Source organism: Corylus avellana, chromosome 8 (genome assembly GCF_965113065.1).
Source record: "Corylus avellana chromosome 8, dhCorAvel1.hap1.2, whole genome shotgun sequence".
In the NCBI taxonomy this organism is placed as follows: Eukaryota; Viridiplantae; Streptophyta; class Magnoliopsida; order Fagales; family Betulaceae; genus Corylus; species Corylus avellana.
In genome coordinates this window covers 16954514-16971941 of record NC_142497.1, presented here as the reverse complement: position 1 = coordinate 16971941, position 17428 = coordinate 16954514, and the positions used below count along the sequence as shown (strand labels likewise).

The window sequence follows — 17428 nt, the reverse complement described above, 5'->3', positions numbered from 1 at the left end:
GATAATCACTAACACCAAAACTATCTCCTTTGCTCAAACACCCGGAGCAAAAACGAAAATATATGAACAAAAAAAAAAAAAAAAAAAAAAAAAAGGTCGCAACAGGAATAGGAAATTTACAAAAGGAAAGAAAAGTTGGAAAGTTGGGGTGGATGGGTGCTGCACCCGCCAAAAAAAAAAAAAAACCGGTCATTTTTTGTTTCCACGCTGTTCTCTCTCTCTCTCTCTCTCCTCCAAACCGCTCTCTACGCTCCACGCCTCGTTCGGCCACAGAGGCGTCCAGAAAACCCGAGACACAATGCCAGAACTACCAGTGCACCGGTCCCAAAACCAACGACCTTTTTCGGTCCCAACGGCTTTCTCCTCTCGTTTTCCTGAACAATTTTCTCTTGCTTTCTCTCGGAGGAACGCGAAGGGTAAAAAAACATGAGCGTGATAGACATTCTTTTCCGCGTCGACGAGATTTGCAAGAGGTACGACAAGTACGACGTGGAGAAGCAGCGCCAGCTCAACGCCTACGGCGACGATGCCTACGCTCGCCTCTACGCCTTCGTCGAGAATGAGATTGACGCTGCTCTTCATGTTCGATCCTCCTCTCTCATTTTTCTTTTTGATTTTGAATCTTGGGCTCTGTTTGGCTCTCGGGAAATTGGGAAAATGGAAGAAAAATGTTCAAGCTGAAAATGTTTGGTTTTTCTTTTCTGGGTATATGAATTTTAATTTTCTTTTCGAAAATTCATATGAATTTGCAGAAATCTGAGATGGCTTCTACGGAGAAGAACAGGGCATCTGCAGCTGCCATGAACGCGGAGGTTCGTCGGACCAAGGCTCGATTGATGGACGAAATTCCTAAGCTGCGAAAATTGGCTCTCAAGAAGGTGAATTTACATTTGCTTTTTTTATTCTTCTTTAATTTGTGCTACAAAATACGTCACCTTTTAAATATTTAGGTATTGTGATATGTTACATTAACATGTCTTACTCATTTTCTTATACAGATTTATGGCTTTCGTCCTATCTTATTTTGGTTCCTATTGTGTATAAAATTCTATTTATTTTGACGCAATTTTTATTTTTTGGAATGAAGTACATTTTAGCTGCTAAAACTATGTAATCAAGGACATTTATTTACCCAGAAACTGAAGAATCATAGAACTATAAGAGAATCTAGGAGGAAGTGAGCTAGAAACTATTTGTACTCGACCAAAATTGAATATAAAGGACAAAGAATTATACGAAGGTTTAGAGGTGGTGGATGGAATGAGACAAATTATAACCTTGGTCCTATAATCAAAATTTTATTGGATGCCATTCCCAATTCTCTGCCTTATATTTCCATTTAAATTGTCTCCTAGACAATCTAAGTCTCTGCCTTATATTTCCATTTAAGAGCGTTAGATGTGGTTATCTTAGCAAATAGGAATATAGCTTTTGAACTTTATGATCAATTGTGGGAGTTCTTATCGTGTCAATAGCTGCATTGGCTTCTCTAATCACTAGGCATGCATTGGTCTCTCTGCTTGATATAGCTTTTGTTTCGTAGCATAATGAGATTTCCTGCCATTTTTGTTTGTCATATTTTTTCAGTTTTTAATCCCTGGAGTTGCTACAACCCACCCTTGAGCTTCTTGTGTTTGCTTCCTTGGAGGCACTCTATAAATATAAATGTGTCCATATTATATCCTGGAAAACATGTCAAACATCTCCCTAAATCCATATGCATCATAAGATATTTTTGTGCAGCTAACAACCAGGAAAGTCCCTGCTGTTGAGATACTCACCTGGGACTAACTATAGATAGCCCATTCTTATTGATGATGATTGTAGTCTGGTCTGATGTAACACTTGACATCTTATATCATTCTATTGCTAGTGCCAGTTGCCCTTTTTGTTGACCATTCCTTTTTCACTGATGTGAGATTGCTGTTACACCTAAACACTGTGCCTTTATTTTTTTGGAGCAAGTTCTTGAGAAAACCGGCTTGTGAAACACCAGAGCATAACACAGAGGAAAAGTGGTGTAGATGAAATGGTCACCAAATATTACTCCTAGTAAAACACGTAAACCTTTGAGTAAAGGTCCGTGAACCAAAGGATATATAACTAAGTTAAAAAAAAAAAAAAAAGGAGCCTTGGGTTGAAGATCATTCCAAGAGGATAGGCATAGCTGTCATGGGCATGACATTTGAGTGTCACACTGGTGCTCATATAGTTCTTGAATCTGAACTGTTCAGTTGGTTATCATCACTGACTATTTGAGAACTGATTGTGAAGTTTCATTTCTGTTCATATTGATTTGAATCTTGGCCAAATGTGGCATCCTTCAGAATTATGCAAATCCGTTAATCTTGTATTCCCACTGCTATCTAATAAAACAGGTTAAAGGGCTTTCGAAAGAAGAACTAGTCATCCGTGATGATCTGGTTCTTGGACTGGCTGAGAGGATTCAAGTAATTCCAGATGGTATCGCTACTGCAGCCAAACAGGCTGGAGGATGGACAGCTTCAGCATCCCATAAGAATATCAAGTTTGACTCATCAGGTGAAGCAGTGCTTCTGTTATTCCTTCTTGAGACAGAATTTAAATGAATGTGAGCATTTCAATTGATTGTTAATGCTTGCTTGTTTCACTACGAACCTCAGATGGGCACTTTGACAATGATTTTTTCGATCAAACTGAAGAATCAAGTCAATTTAGACAAGAATATGAAATGCGCAAAATGAAACAGGCATGTAAGATTCCTGATTAATGTCTTTATGCCTATATTCTATAATTAAAACGTTGAAGGCAGATGGTTTGATCAGGCTACTGCTTTTGGTGTAGTGTATACCGCTGCACTCTCATTTCATTAAACTTGTAAATTGTGCAGGACCAAGGTCTTGGTATCATATCTGATGGATTGGAAACCCTGAAAAATTTGGCTCATGATATGAATGAGGTTGGTCATTGTGCATGTAGTTTGGTTTGTTGGGGCTGTCAGAAGAAATGAGAGATTAATAAATTGTTTCCATATGTTCAGGAATTGGATAGGCAAGTTCCACTAATTGATGAGATTGAAACAAAGGTGAGAAATTTGTCACTTTAGCGTGGCCCTTTTCTTTCCAAGCAGACCATGATGATAAAAAAAGTTGAAAAATGTTTGATAATTGTAATTAATTACTGGTATTTTGGTGGTTTTATAGGCGGACACGGCAACATCTGATATCAGAAATGCTAATGTCAGGCTCAAGAAAACTCTGACACAGGTAATTTGTCTAAAAATTGGCTAAGATACAATGCACTATTTTATCTGGTGAGATTGGTGTGGTGATACGCTGAATGTTTTGGTTTTTTTCCAGTTGAGGTCCAGTCGAAACTTCTGCATCGACATCATTCTGCTCTGTGTAATTCTTGGTATTGCTGCCTACTTATATAAGTAAGTGTAATCGCCATCTCTCTCTCTCTCTCTCTCTCTCTCTCTCTCCACAGGCACACGCACAAACACATACACACACACACACACACACACACACACACACACACATATATATATATATATATATTATCTGTGCATGTGTATGTTTAAAGTCCTATTTTGAGAGTACAGTACATGATTATGCTATGGGTTTCTTAATAATTTTGATTCATCCTAGGCAAAAGGCTTTATATTTTTTGATAAATAAAATTATATTTTCCATCTCCTGAATAAAATTGTGAAAGATTTTGTTTTAATTCGTTTATGATTCCAACCAACGATATGTTCACAAATACAGTAATGATTATGGCATATGAGCAATTTTTATTTAGGTTATGGGTCAGCATCCAGAAATCCTATCAGCACAAGAATATCAGAATGAAGTGAGGCCTTTGGCTCTTGCCTGGTTCTCTCATCCCTATGACTTCGTTCCACTGTGTGAAGTGTGCCAAAATCTGGCTTCATTTGTTAAAGTTTTTGTTTTATGTCGTTTGTTTTTTCTTCTTGAAACAAAAAAAATTAACAAACAAAATACTCCTAAAAGTAATACAAAATCCAAACACAAAATACTCCTGAAAGTAATAATACAAAAAAAAAAAAGAAAAAATTTTCACTCTTATGTCATATCAGAATACTTTTTTCAAACAAAAAACACTTCCAAAACACATTAACAAACATGACATTTTTTGAGAAAACTATATTAAGTTTTAATGTGTTCACGTAACGATCTATTTGCTTTTCATTTCTCACAAAAAGGACAACAACATTAGCATGTTTTGTGAACTATATATATATATATATATGGAGTTATAACTGGAAGGCTGTGCCAAGGTCATCCCAGCACTTTGATAAAGGCATGTGGGCACAAGTATGAGCTCCTTTTTTCATTTGTTTATTGACCCAAAACAAGGTGAAACCAAGGAGAAAGATGTTCTTGGGCTGTTAAAGAGATGTGGTTCTCAATGACTGACTGCAAGCTTAGCTCTATGAAATTGCTAGAGAGGAAGAGAGAGAGAGAATGATACAGCTGTCAAACAATGTTTTGTGTAGCTAGGAAAAACTAGTATGCGTGACGATTTTGTTTAGTTTAGAATTAATATATTTAAATGCCAGTGAAGAAAGACCACCTAGTAAACTACTGCATTTGAAAATGTAGTGAAATACGAGGCATTTTTATCTTTTGAAATGGCCAAAAGATGAGAACAATTTCTTAGTTTTAGTAGGAGGAGGATAGCGGCAGTATCAGACTTTTCTGGAAGTCATGGTTGAACTGTTCGTGGCATCCCTGCTCTCTCTCTCTCTCTCTCTCTCTCTATAATAGAAAAGCTAATTTATCATTGACGCCTGTGTTTTTGCTGTTACAAGTAGCCACGAGGGTCCTGTTTTCAGGTTAACTTTTATAGAGTAAACATTTGCCCTATATCTATACAAAAGCATGTATTGCGTGTGTTATGTGTTATTTGGTGGACTCATGGAACCTGTGATGACCTTTCCAAATGTGGAGCGACTGTTTTCTTTCTGTCATTTGTAGGCATATGTATGGTTAATGGAATATTTAAAACACTACCCTTTTATCATCCTCATTCATTTATTTCTTAATAAATTACCTACTCTCATGCAATTTGGCTTGTTTGATAAATTTGTAGATTCATGTCTTGTGCCATTGTTGCAAACATTGATTGTGGAAGCTACTATTCGTTATTAAATCAAGGAGAGAGCAATAAAGAGCACATTGCATGCTAAAAGCCATAAGCTATTCCTTGCATTATAGGATTATATATTCCATTACATATGCATATAATGTTGTCATTCAGCACAGATCTCATGTATATGTTCAACTAAATGCTGAGCTTAGGGTGAATACACCATTCTCCATTGCCCTTACAGATTTGATGAGTATCTAAATTGTATAGAATATTACCTTTGGCTTAGTAAATCGTCTCATAAATTGCTAATAGTACATCTGTTGGTTCTGTATTCATTCAGTGTCTTCTACCCGGAAAATTTATTTATCAAAATTTTCTTTGGTTTGTTTCAGTATCTTGAGCTGAACTGATTTCAAAGGCTTCTTCTACAGCTTACCAGATCATAAATCCATCTGGTACTATATCTTTCATATTTGAAGGCTTTCGGTGTATATTCATTATTGGAGGGCTTTCTATGTATCTTTTCAAGATCATTTGGTCTTTGTTTCTTTAATTTCCTGCTGTCTAAATACTGGTATAACTTTTGCTGAGGATGACATTTGTTAATTTCTAGCTCATGAGAGTTTCAAGCTTAAAGATAATGATCAAGATACGTCTCTGTAATATGTTTTAACTCTTTTTCTTCTTCCACTAGAAAACCTTATTTCTTTTAGTTATGGCACAATAAAAATGATTTGAGTTTCAATTTCCATCTTAATCGTTGAGATTCAAAACGTTACTTCATTGTTGTGACGGAAATTTATGTTAATATTGTGGAAAACATTATGCAGATATTTAAAAGGACCTCGGCGCTAGAAAACTCTCCTACCTGTCATTTGAGTGGCAAGTGCACGTGCCCTTAATTATTTACAAAAGTTAAAATGATCTCATCACTAAAAAACTATCCTCGTTGTTATTTGAGAGGCAAGTGTAAGTCTCCTTAGGAATTAAGAGTAGTTAAGTTTATGGATAAGTGCTGAAGGTTAAGACTGTATCTAGATCTCCCTTTCTAGGGCTTTCATTGGATCAGCATGTCGTTATGGCCTAATTTTATTGTATTTAAATGGCAATTTCGTCAGATAACTCTGCCATCTTTGTGTAGAATAAGGCCTCATTATATATTAAAGGAAGATGAACCTAATTTAAGATGGAAACAACTACTTTCTAGCTGAAACACATTTGAATTCAGTTTTGTGGTAGACAACAGACAACCAACAAGTTTCTTAGTTTTTGATTCGTTTTTGTGGTCCTGCATAAAATTTTATGCCTAGCCATGAGATTATTTATGGTACCACTGTTGTATTTTAGGAAACACACAAATATATAGATAATACATAGAGTCAATGCTCTATAGGACAGAATAAATACAAAGTATGCATCATGTTGCTTATTTCGTTCTGGTTATTGGCCCTTGCCCCTGGAGACTAATTTGTTCACACACCTTATCTACATGTTATGCTGTACAATCTATGACCCGACCTTTTTTGCCTTGTGGGAAAATTATTCATTACTGTAAGTACTTCTCTGTGAAGGGTAATTCAATAAGCTCTTGAAACACAGTGATGGGTTCTGAGGGCTTAGGGTTGAAGTTGTCATATTGAGAATGGTTTTGGCTGTAGCAATTCATATCATAATTGGCCAGTGTCTTGCTAGGTTGTAGATCCTTGATTTCCTTCTCGTTGGATAGGAAACTCTCATACTCATTTTCCTCACTAAATTTCCTGAAATAACTGTCCAAAGAGGAAACTGTTGTAGAAGATTTCAAGTTATTGGAAGCATCTCCATAGACTGAAGTCAAATGATTCCCTTTTTGGCTCCCTCCAAATCTTATGCTTGAAATGGTCTCAATGGGAGGTAGAGCACCTTTAAGTATTAAAGGTAAGATTTGGCAGTCTTTAAATGGGTTGTCCATGATCAGGTCAGCATTATAGTCTGCGGAAGTAAGCTGCACCTTCTCCTCCATATTTGGAGAGAAGCTTGGCAGTTGCATGCTACAGCTGTCTCCATCTTCATATGTGTTCTTCGAGACGTTACCTTTTTGTCGGACTCGACATAGGACCCAATCATCCAACTGTGAGAACAAGTGGCAATAATTGGATTACTTTCAGAAAGTTGGTGCTGATGCAGAATAAGGAATGAAAACCAAATGAAGAAAAGGAAAATCATTTCTAATCGAAGAATTGACCTAGGTGACTTTCTGTATTCAACAGCTTTAGTTCCCATTTGTCTACACAAGATCGAGATTCTTCAATTTTCTAGTGACAAATTAATTGCTCAGAAATATTGAAATATACTTGGAAGTTGTATGCTGTCTTTTATGTTGTTGTTGGTGATCGACTAGGGACGCATTGTTATCTCTGCAATTGGGATTGGGATTCTTTGAAATTTTCTTTCCCGCTTGAATTTCGTGAGAGAATGAGAGAGGTGACCCCGAATCTTGAGGTGCCTAGGTAGGTGGACCCTGCACCCGAAATGTCGGGAGACCTGTCTAGGCACCTTGGGACCATATCTTGGATGACATTAGTCAATAGTTTGGGAGTTTAGGTTACAGTGAAGAAAACAAGGCAGCAAGGGGGCTTGGTGTATAGTAATTGGCCTATAGAAGTTCTTCTCTTCTTTGAACATTCTGATAGTCTTGTCAATGAGGTTTTTGTGCGGTTGAGCATTCTTTGCATGAAAGGGTCGGCTACTGACTACTGTTACCCTCTCATCAACACAAACAAAATAGAAAAACTTGCCCTATAGAGAAGAAGATCACTTACTCTACCCTTTAAACCTTGAAGATGTGCTCGGGTGGAAGAGTCTATATTCATTCATGATCCACTCCGTCTTAACTCTTTTCGGAGGTGGACCGGTATAAAAGACCAGAGCTTTCTTGACTCCTATCTGCCTCGACCCACAAGAGTTTACGATCGGCTTGTCCGTTCCGGTCGGCCTCGCTCCTTTCTGGTACTTCCTCTCTCTCGGAGTGAAGAAGTACCACTCATCTTCTCCAAACAAAGCCTTGTCTGTACAAAAGAAAACAGGTCAGTTTTGTCAGTGCAAAAAGAAAGGCGTAGGCAATTGATAAAACGAGTGAAAAGTGAACAGACTTGGTAGCTCCCATGGATTATACTTATAGAGATCGATTTCAGCAATCACCGACGCCGGAAGTGGACGTGAATTCACTTCGTTTTCCAAGTAATGAACGATGAGCTCCTTGTCCGACATACGGAACCTGAATCCAGGAGGAAATTGGAAATCGGAATTCCCCATTGAAATCAATGATGAATCAAGCGATAATATCGAGTGGATTAATTAAGAAGTTGTAAATCCAAGAATACAGGAGGCCATTATATGGGATTTTCACGCAGATGACGACATTAAGGAAGAACGTATAAACAGGAAGGAACCAATCAAACTTACGTAGAGGGCTTAAAGAATGGCTTGGAAAACGACATGTTTGGCCTACTTGTTGGAATTACATTCGACCACCTGTGACTTGGGCACCCATACGTCACAATATTTACTTCCTTTAATGGTAATATACGAGGCTCCACGTTAGACACAGAATATGACATATATAGTTAATTAACTTCCATGTCAAAAGTTAGTTAAACTCAAATACTACTTTGGAAATAAAACTAGAAGTAAAAGGTTTTAGAGATCTGAGGACCAATCACAAAAATGTGGGGGACAAGTGATTTTCTTTCCTTTTCTTTTTTCTTTATCCAAATATAAAGTGGATGGCGATCCGGTTTAATGAGAGCTGTTCAGGCAGGTGCTCAAATAGTCTGAGTAAGATGTGGCTCAAATGTCCTCTCACATGTTCAATGTACAACTCTCATGGTACCCGACGAGGATCCCATATTTTTAGTAGGTACTCATGGAGTTCAATGGAGCTATAATTAACTCACACCAACACAAGATAGGAATACACATTTTCACGTAGAGTAGCACCATTTCCCTCTTGACCTCCACGGAGGTTATCACCTTCTATGTTGACAATAAGGTGTAGAAGTGACTAATGACTATACTTGTTATGGTGTGATATATCATTCCTTAATATATCATCTCACTTGATCACATGATAACATTAGGTGATAAACTTAGTTAGGCATGATTACCTTGGTACCAATAACTCTTCCAGGCTAACTCTTATCTGTGATCCCCCAAAGATCAATGTCATGAAAGCTATGTGTGCCACTTTTTATTAACAAGATAACGGATTTGTTGTTATAAAACATATTGACTAGTCTACTATGTATACTTAAATTTAAACTGCCACAAAACTTTTATTCTAGACTGCATTACTTACCGTTGTATTGCATGATACATACTCAGTTTCTATTGTGGAGTTAGCAACACAATAATGTTTCTTGCTTAACCAAAAAACAACCATTCCATCAAACAGGAACACATAACCTGGTAGTTAACATTTTGTCATTTGCATCTTCTGCAAAATTTGCATCTGTATCCTACAATTTTCAAATAACCTAATCCAAAACACAAGCCCATGTTTTAAGTGCCCTACAAATATCTAGATATTCGCTTTACCGCTTGCATCCTCCCTAGATTGGACTAGTAACTACTCACCAATCCTATCGCATGACAAATATTAGACTTAGTGGTTGTCATGGCATACATGAGACTACCTACAACATGGGAATAGGGCATTGTTTTCATTTTTTCAATTTTGTCTCAGCCGAAGGACTTATTTCTTGCTCAATTGATGATCCTTGGAGACAAGTGTGCTTAAAGGTTTACATTTATCCATCTCAAACCTCTTAAAACACATTTTCCAGAGAATTTTCCTGATCCATGTATAACGATCTCGAATTTCTATCTCTAGAAATTTTATTCCTAAGATATGGTGGCTGTATCCATCATATCTTTTATTTCAAACTTGGATACCAAGAATGATTTTGTCTTATCATATCCGGATAATTTCTGGTTAGTAGTAGTCGTTTACATATAATGACAATATGATAAATTGGTCATTGTCCCTCTATATGTACTCTTTCCAGACTGGACCTTATCTCCCATCATCTTAGACATTCTATTGAAACTACAGCATTTTCAAGTTTGGAATGCTTCTAAAGTTTCTTGCAGTGCAAACTTTCGTGTGCACCATCTCACTAAAAAAAAAAAAAAAGCATAGTGATCTAGTGGATTTTATTCAATCCAAGATAATTTTCAGCATCTAAAAGAACACCGAGTTCCATTTTGATAGGTAATTGAATTGAAAATTGGAATATTTTAAGAACAATTTATTTTGTGCCTTTTAAATTGTCTTAATTGAATGAATACTAATTTTATTTTTTTATTTATTAATTTAATCTTCAATCTTAATATATTTTTCGTTCATATTTTAGTACCTTTATCTTAACATAACCCTCATTCATGCTTTGGCACCCATCAATAAAATTTTTTGATTCAGTTTCCTGTTTCTAAGCCTGAGCTCAGTCTTGGGCTTGGGCTTGCAGGACCGAATTTTGGGTTGTATGCTTTGAGTTTTGGCTAGGTCAAGATGAGCTTTGTATGGGTTTTGTTCGGCTACTCGGATGTCATTTTGGGCTTCGCTCAAACCAATGTCATGTTGTTTCTTGGAGGTTGCTTCCAAGGTTCACAGAACGATGTCGTTTCAAATAGGCTCCGGAATGACATCCTTTGTTCTGGCTCCGAAAGGTGCCAGCATTGGACTGAAACATCATTGTTCCATTGTAGTGGAACGATGTTGTTTTTCTTCACGGTGGAATTGCGTTCTGATTGGCTTTCTAGCTTGGACCTAGGTTTTATTATCAAGCCTAATGCTCATTTTAACTCAGCTTAGGTCTTTATAATTAATTTTATTGAGCTCAAAGCTTATGCCCAAGCCTTTACAAATTAAATTCCTGAACCCAAGGCTCTTTTAATTCTTAAGCCTTATAGGAATTAAATCTTGAGCACATAGCTCTATTTAACTCCCTAAGCTCAATTCTCTCAAATTAACCACTTGGATTATGTATCTTTTTTGCCAATGTTTTGTTTAAAAATAAAACAAACCCAGTAAGGAAAAATATAGAAAAAATCAGAACATTCTCTCTCATATATATATTCATTTTGTTTTTCCCTCTCCTCTTGGTATAACCTTAATATCTGGGGCTGTTCATTTTTTCATTTCGTTTTTTTTTTTTTTTTATTTATTTTTTGTCGTACTGTTCATTTTTTTCTTCATTAGGATGCCCAACTTAATATTTGGAAGAGAGCTGCTTCTACGGGGTTTTGGCATAAACCCACCCTTTTGTGCCCTCAAAATGAGAGATTTACACTTTAGCTTAATACAACTTAAAAAAAAAAAAAAAAACAAAACAAAAAAACAAAAAAAAAACAAACAAACACATCAGATTAGATCCATACATGCGAAGTGAGATTTTTTAATTTTTTGTAGATTTAAATGTGATCTGGTATTTTTTTTTTTTCTTCTTAAGTTGTACTAAACCAATGTGGTAATCTCTCATTAGAGGGCCCTAAATGATGAAGTTATGCCACAACCTCATAGAAGTTATTCTATATTTGAAAATGTGACTGTTAAGAAAATATAACATTTTCAAAAATTATGACCATTAGGAAAATGCAAATCCTTAATAAAATAATTGTTGGAAAAGGAATAAAAAAATATTTAAAAAATAATACAAATAAATAGCTAAAATGTTGATATGCAGATAGTTGAAAGTAATCAAAGTATGGAGGTAAAGATGCTCTTGTCGTCTTTATTCCGACATTAACATTGTTGTGTCCGACCTAAGTACCTTACTTAGGGCCCGTTTGGGAGTGCGATTTCAATAAGTGCGATTTTAAAAATTTTGTTTTTAAAATCGCTACTTTATAAAATCGCACAAACGTTTGGTAAAACATGCTAAAAAATACTTTTTTTATCAATTGAGTGTTTTGACAACATTACCATATAATTGCGGTTTCATGACCAAATTACCAATAACAATGAACGAGACAGAGAGGATGAAGGAAAAAGAAAAGAAAAGAAGGGTTTTAATATATTTTAGGGTAAAGTCCACATACCCCCCTCAAACTACCACCCAATTGACAATGTCTCTCCCAAACTTTCAATTGTGACAATGTCCCCTTCAAACTACCAAACCATTGTCAATGTCCCCCCCCAACACTAGCAATAAGACAAAAATGCCCCTATAGATTTCTCAATAAGACAAAAATACCCCTATAAATTAAAAAAAAATGATTTTTTTTTTTAAATTTAATTTAAAAATAATATTTAAAAAAAAACAATTTTTTTTAAACAAAAATTTTTATTTTTTTTAAACGGAAATTTTTATTTAAAAGAAAATATATTTTTTATTTAGTTTTAAAAAACAAAAAATTTCATTTTATTAAACGAAAATTTTATTTTTTTTAAACGTAAATTTTTATTTAAATAAAATTATAAAACAAAAATAAAAATAAATAAAAAAACGAAAATTTTCAATTTTTATATAAAAAAATCGAAATTTTTTTAATTTTTTTCTTATAAAATTGATTTTTTTTTTTTTAAAAATGGCCAACGTTTGGATTTTTTTTTGTTAGTTTTAGGTTTTTTCTAGAAATTTTTTTTATTTTTTATTTTTTATTTTATTTTATTTTTAAAAATTTTACTAAGGGTAATTTCATCATTGGGGGGAACATTGACAATTTTTGGTAGTTTGGGGGGCACATTGTCACAATTGAAAGTTTGGGAGGGGACATTGTCAATTGAGTGGTAGTTTGAGGGGGTTATGTGGACTTTCCCATATATTTTAGATGGGTATTCTTGGTATTTTTTTCATTCCCGCTTTAAAAAATGTAACTATTATGCCAAATATCTTTTTAATAGAAATCGTGATTTTGTTTTAAATTCGCACTTTTTTTCAAATAAGCACATTCTAATCAGCTTATGGAAATCACAGATTTTTTTGCGATTTTAAAATTTGCGTTTTTAAAATCGCAATCCCAAACACCCAAAAATTGCGACTCGGTTTAAAATCGCAGATTATTTTTTTAAAAACGCACTTTCAAACGCACCCTTAGACTACACATTTGGATTAATTATGTCTAATTTTATATTATGTCAATATTGCCAACCACCTAAACAGCAATTTCATTATCGCCCGTGTTCACTAATTATTCGCATCATATCGCACGTATGGCTCAAACGATTGCAATAGTCTTTCGTACGTAGTTTTTAAAGTAAGAAGAAAAAAAAAATTCCAGAGGGAAATATTATTTAAACAGCTGTCGTAAGCTTTATAATTAATCATCTTCGATCAAAACAAACCGATGAAATCCAGGTTTAGATTTGTTTGTAATTAATTAGAAATTTAGTACGTAGCAGATTATAGAAGACAAGGCATATATAAGCATAATGATTAATCACCATTGTTCGAATCGATTAATAATGTCGTCTTATGTGGAAGCTGAAGACATCAAATCCTAGGTGGGTGGGTTTGTCTTTTAATGCGTACGTGGATCGAGAACCTTCTCAATGTAGACTGGGACGTGCATGGTTGAAACCTTAACATCCAAATTTTTAGTTGATCAGAGGATAAAATGGTTATTTCATATTACTTTTCTTTATTCTTTGCTTTTTTTTTTTTTTTTTTTTTTTTAATAAAAATTTCAATTCATCTATAGGTAGTGCAGTCATAAAGATTATGGCACAGCCCTCCCCAAAAAAATAAAGAAAATAAAGAAAAGAAAAGTTACCCAAAATATGGACGAAAAATGACTGTACGTAGATCTATTTTCTCTCAAAAGAACACATATAGAAAGAGAATAAGTTTTATATGGACTTGACACAAATTAATTCATTTGTATCCTTTTGGCTATAATCGAGTTCAACCGAGCCGAGTTTTATACTCCTTCATTAATATATTATTGTTAAATTATTATTATTTACTTTGAAACAATATTTAACCATATATATATATATATATATATATATAAAAATAAAAAAAAAATAAAAAAAAAACATCTTTCTTGATTAGAGAGAGTCTCTGTCTTCTCTTTAGAATTTATCTCTCTTTTCTTCTAGACAACGTACACCAAAAAGAATTTCAAGAGCAGAGAAGATCTAGATCTAGACTTTCTCTCATTCCTTTTTACGTAGCAGTGCTCGGTGTCTTCTTTGTAGGCTCCTCCAGTCTCTGTTTCTGGCGAATTGCTTTAGATTTAGTTTGTAGATCTAGATTTAGATTTAATCTCTTCAACCTTAGATCTCATCGTCTTCTTCGGCCAAGGCGTGTCTTCCAAAGGGATGTTTACGATGCCGTGCTCCTCCACTGCTGCTTGTGGGGTTTTTGTTTTTGTTTTTTATTTTCTTTGTTTGTCCTGGCCTTCGGGTTGAGAATGAAGTAGATTGGTGTAGGAGCTTAACTCTCACGGCCGAATTTTTAGTTTCTAGTTTTTTTTTTTTTTTATTTTTTTTTTTTATTATTTGGGCTACTCATGTCCTATATCTAGTTTGCACGAAGTAGATATGTTCCTTAAATGTAATTGTACATGGGTTAGTAGAAGCTTGAATTCATTTTTATGACTTTATAACCTTCATAGCTTTTGGTTATGATTTTTCAGAGCTGTATGCTCGTAAAATTTCATGAATGAAAGTTTCATATTTTTCAAAAAAAAAAAAAAAAAAAAAAAAAAACCATGTATATATATATAACACAATGGTAAAAATTTGTGAAAACATTTCTCCTTAAGACTTCACATATTGCAACAACATAATGACTTTTATAGGGACCTCGCACAAACCATATCTTTTATACCCTCCAATAAAAGAATGGCACGTCAGCTTAGAACACCAAGCATAAGAAAAATGAAATTAAACACCATATTTTTAGCCATTTTATCGTGACTCATCGACAAAATCCTTATTCACCCATTAAAGATACATGGGCTGCCCCTCTCCTCTGAACGCCACCACTCCTCCTCCATTTGTCGAATGTCCCCGTCGAACAACAACTCCTATCCTCCCTCGCCCCTTCAGCATCGATCGGTAAGTATATTCTCCTAACAAATTAATTTCTTCCTCACACATGGTACTGCACAATTGTTTAGAAACTCAAAAACAGTGGTGGTCTTTAGTGTGTGTGAGAAAGAGTGCAAAACACAAGAGAAAGAGCCCATATGCATTATTTGAATAAAAAAAAAAAATAGAAAAAAAAAGCCAGCCCATATGCTTGGTTTGACTTGTGTGCGATTGACTCAATTTGTTTGTATGTATTGATATCAAATATTTCTAGAAGCCCAACCAGAGAGCCCACTCCAAATAAGAGGCTCACGGCTCACTAAATCACTAAGGAACTAAGCCCAAGTCCCTACTAAATCTATAGGTAGTGCAGTCAAAAAGATTATGCCACCTCCCCAAGAATCAAGGGAATCAAGTGAGAGTCTCACAAAGACTCACTCTTAGCTACTACTATAAAAAGAGCAGCCTACCACAACACCAAACACGGTGAATTCTATACTCAACTATTCTCAATTCATTATCTCTCTATTTTCTTATCTACTATTGTTTATTCACATTTTAACTTAAAGCATCGGAGGTGGAAACTAGATACACCACTTAGTAAGTTCCATGATTTCATTTTCTTGTAGATGAATGATGGGTTCAAACCCTAAAAGAGAAATCCCTCACGAATTCGGCAAGGGAAAAATATTTTCTTTTTGTTTCTAGAAAGGAATTTTTTATTTTTTATTTTATTTTTTTAGAAATCCCAAAACAATGCTACGTCACTATTGAGCGAAAATGCCAAAAATAAAAAATAAAAATAAAAATTGGTGACTTATCTTTGTTGGTACAATTGGAAACCTTCTATTCTCTAACTATTCCAAAATAGGCTTCCACCTTTGAAAAGTGAGGAAATACAATTGAACTACAAGGTTTTGTGTCCATAGCTAGACTTATTTATTTTCTTAAACTATTTTTCATTAAATTTATATTTTATATCTGCTTAAATTTTTAGGACAAATGCTAATTTAACATGAAATCAAAGCGTGAGATTTTCAGTTCAAACCATGACTTTATCAATTTACTCAATTTTAATTAAATATTTTAGGTGTTAAGTATCACCTATTAAAAATGGAGTTAGAGGAAGAAGGAATTATTTACTTTTTGTACATATCCTACACAATAAATGAGTGTAAATTTCTGTATATACACGTAGGGTATAGCATTAATTTTTTGGGGGTTATTGACTTATTTTAGACTCTTTGGTCGTGGGCCACTGGAAGTTGGATAATCAACGGATAGTGGTAGGACCAGCGGGCGGATTTGAATTTGAGTTGGACTTTCTAATTCAAAATTCCAAAATTGTCTCATTCTCGGACCAGAAGAAAAAGAAGGTCACCGGCTCAACCACGGCATTGAACGGACCAAATTATTTAGTCCAATAAATTAAGTTGTGGCCCAAGTTGGGTATTGCAAGCTTGGGTTAAAGTCGTCTATAAAAATCAAGCGAATAGTGTAAGCATATTACTCACCGAACAAAAGAACAACTTTAAAATGGTTTTCAAAATATGATATTGATACATCTAATTCCAGGGGATGAAAATATTAGGGGTGAAAAGGCGGGTTGTTATTAACCGCCCGCTAACTGTTAACCGTTCACTGCTCATATATATACATGAAACGATGTCGTTTTTGTGTTTTAATATATATAAAAATTTAGCAACGATTTTTTAATGTCGCATGTAGTAGGATATTATCGTATTATCATAGAAACAACGTCATTTTATTATTATTGTTTTTTTAATTTTTTAATTTTTTTTTTAAAATGGTTTCTTTTTAAAAGCAAATAGCGGTTATTTGGGTTTTTAACCGCTAACTGCCAGTTAATCGCCTAATAGAAGCGGTTAGTGAATTTTACTAACCACCTAGGCAGTTCCAATTAGCGGTTTTAGCTAATAGCCGCTAATTGTAATGGCATTTTCACCCTTGGATGATATGTTGTGATATTATTGTTTTATGCCTTACTTCAATTTACTGTGTTTTTTTTTTTTTTTTTTTTTTGCTTTTTAATTTAGGTGTTTGGATATGGATATGTAGATAGCATATTGTTTGTTGTCATTATTACATGTAAGTCGTCATTATCGTTTTTGTCCTTTGTAACTTGGTCTACTTTTTACGGCGCAAGTTGTTATATATAATTATCAAATAATGTTTGTTGAATGATTTATTTCTTTGTTTATCTAGATCTATTCAGGAGTTGGTATTACGTGCACTCTTTATTTATAATTTCGTATTAACTTATGTAATTGGGGCAGAAGCAGAGATGGAGCT

The 17428-nt window shown here is 34.6% G+C and overlaps 2 protein-coding genes across 4 annotated transcripts; one reads left to right on the top strand and one right to left on the bottom strand.

Annotated features, from left to right (window-relative positions):
• The first annotated feature begins 244 nt into the window (after nt 1–244).
• Nucleotides 245–5812, top strand: LOC132164317 (syntaxin-71). 3 transcript variants are annotated; one of them, XM_059574808.1, is made up of 9 exons: nt 245–473; nt 753–878; nt 2379–2541; nt 2643–2728; nt 2870–2938; nt 3020–3064; nt 3183–3245; nt 3339–3415; nt 5493–5812. In XM_059574808.1, the coding sequence occupies exons 2-9, from the start codon at nt 762–764 to the stop codon at nt 5503–5505; spliced, it is 633 nt and encodes a 210-aa protein (XP_059430791.1). In that variant the 5' UTR covers nt 245–473; nt 753–761; the 3' UTR covers nt 5506–5812. The 3 variants fall into 3 exon arrangements, with proteins under 3 accessions (XP_059430791.1, XP_059430790.1, XP_088375246.1); XM_059574807.1 differs by having other exon boundaries at nt 245–582; XM_088519120.1 differs by lacking the exon at nt 5493–5812 and having other exon boundaries at nt 245–582; nt 3339–3419.
• An 834-nt stretch (nt 5813–6646) lies between these two features.
• LOC132163012 (NAC transcription factor ONAC010-like) lies at nt 6647–8394 on the bottom strand. Its single transcript, XM_059573211.2, has 3 exons — nt 8232–8394; nt 8005–8147; nt 6647–7210 (listed from the first exon to the last, which is right to left on the bottom strand). The coding sequence occupies exons 1-3, from the start codon at nt 8392–8394 to the stop codon at nt 6647–6649; spliced, it is 870 nt and encodes a 289-aa protein (XP_059429194.2).
• Between the last annotated feature and the right edge of the window lie 9034 nt (nt 8395–17428).

Bases quoted from the DNA above. Each gene is read 5' to 3' on its own strand.
- LOC132164317 (XM_059574807.1), top strand. From the start codon at position 427: ATGAGCGTGATAGACATTCTTTTCCGCGTCGACGAGATTTGCAAGAGG. The intron at 2,729-2,869 runs GCATGTAAGATT...TAAATTGTGCAG, and splicing joins AAATGCGCAAAATGAAACAG to GACCAAGGTCTTGGTATCAT. The intron at 2,939-3,019 runs GTTGGTCATTGT...CCATATGTTCAG, and splicing joins TGGCTCATGATATGAATGAG to GAATTGGATAGGCAAGTTCC.
- LOC132163012 (XM_059573211.2), bottom strand. From the start codon at position 8,394: ATGGGGAATTCCGATTTCCAATTTCCTCCTGGATTCAGGTTCCGTATG. The intron at 8,148-8,231 runs GTCTGTTCACTT...TCTTTTGTACAG, and splicing joins TAATCCATGGGAGCTACCAA to ACAAGGCTTTGTTTGGAGAA. The intron at 7,211-8,004 runs GTCTTTTATACC...TTGTTCTCACAG, and splicing joins TAGGAGTCAAGAAAGCTCTG to TTGGATGATTGGGTCCTATG.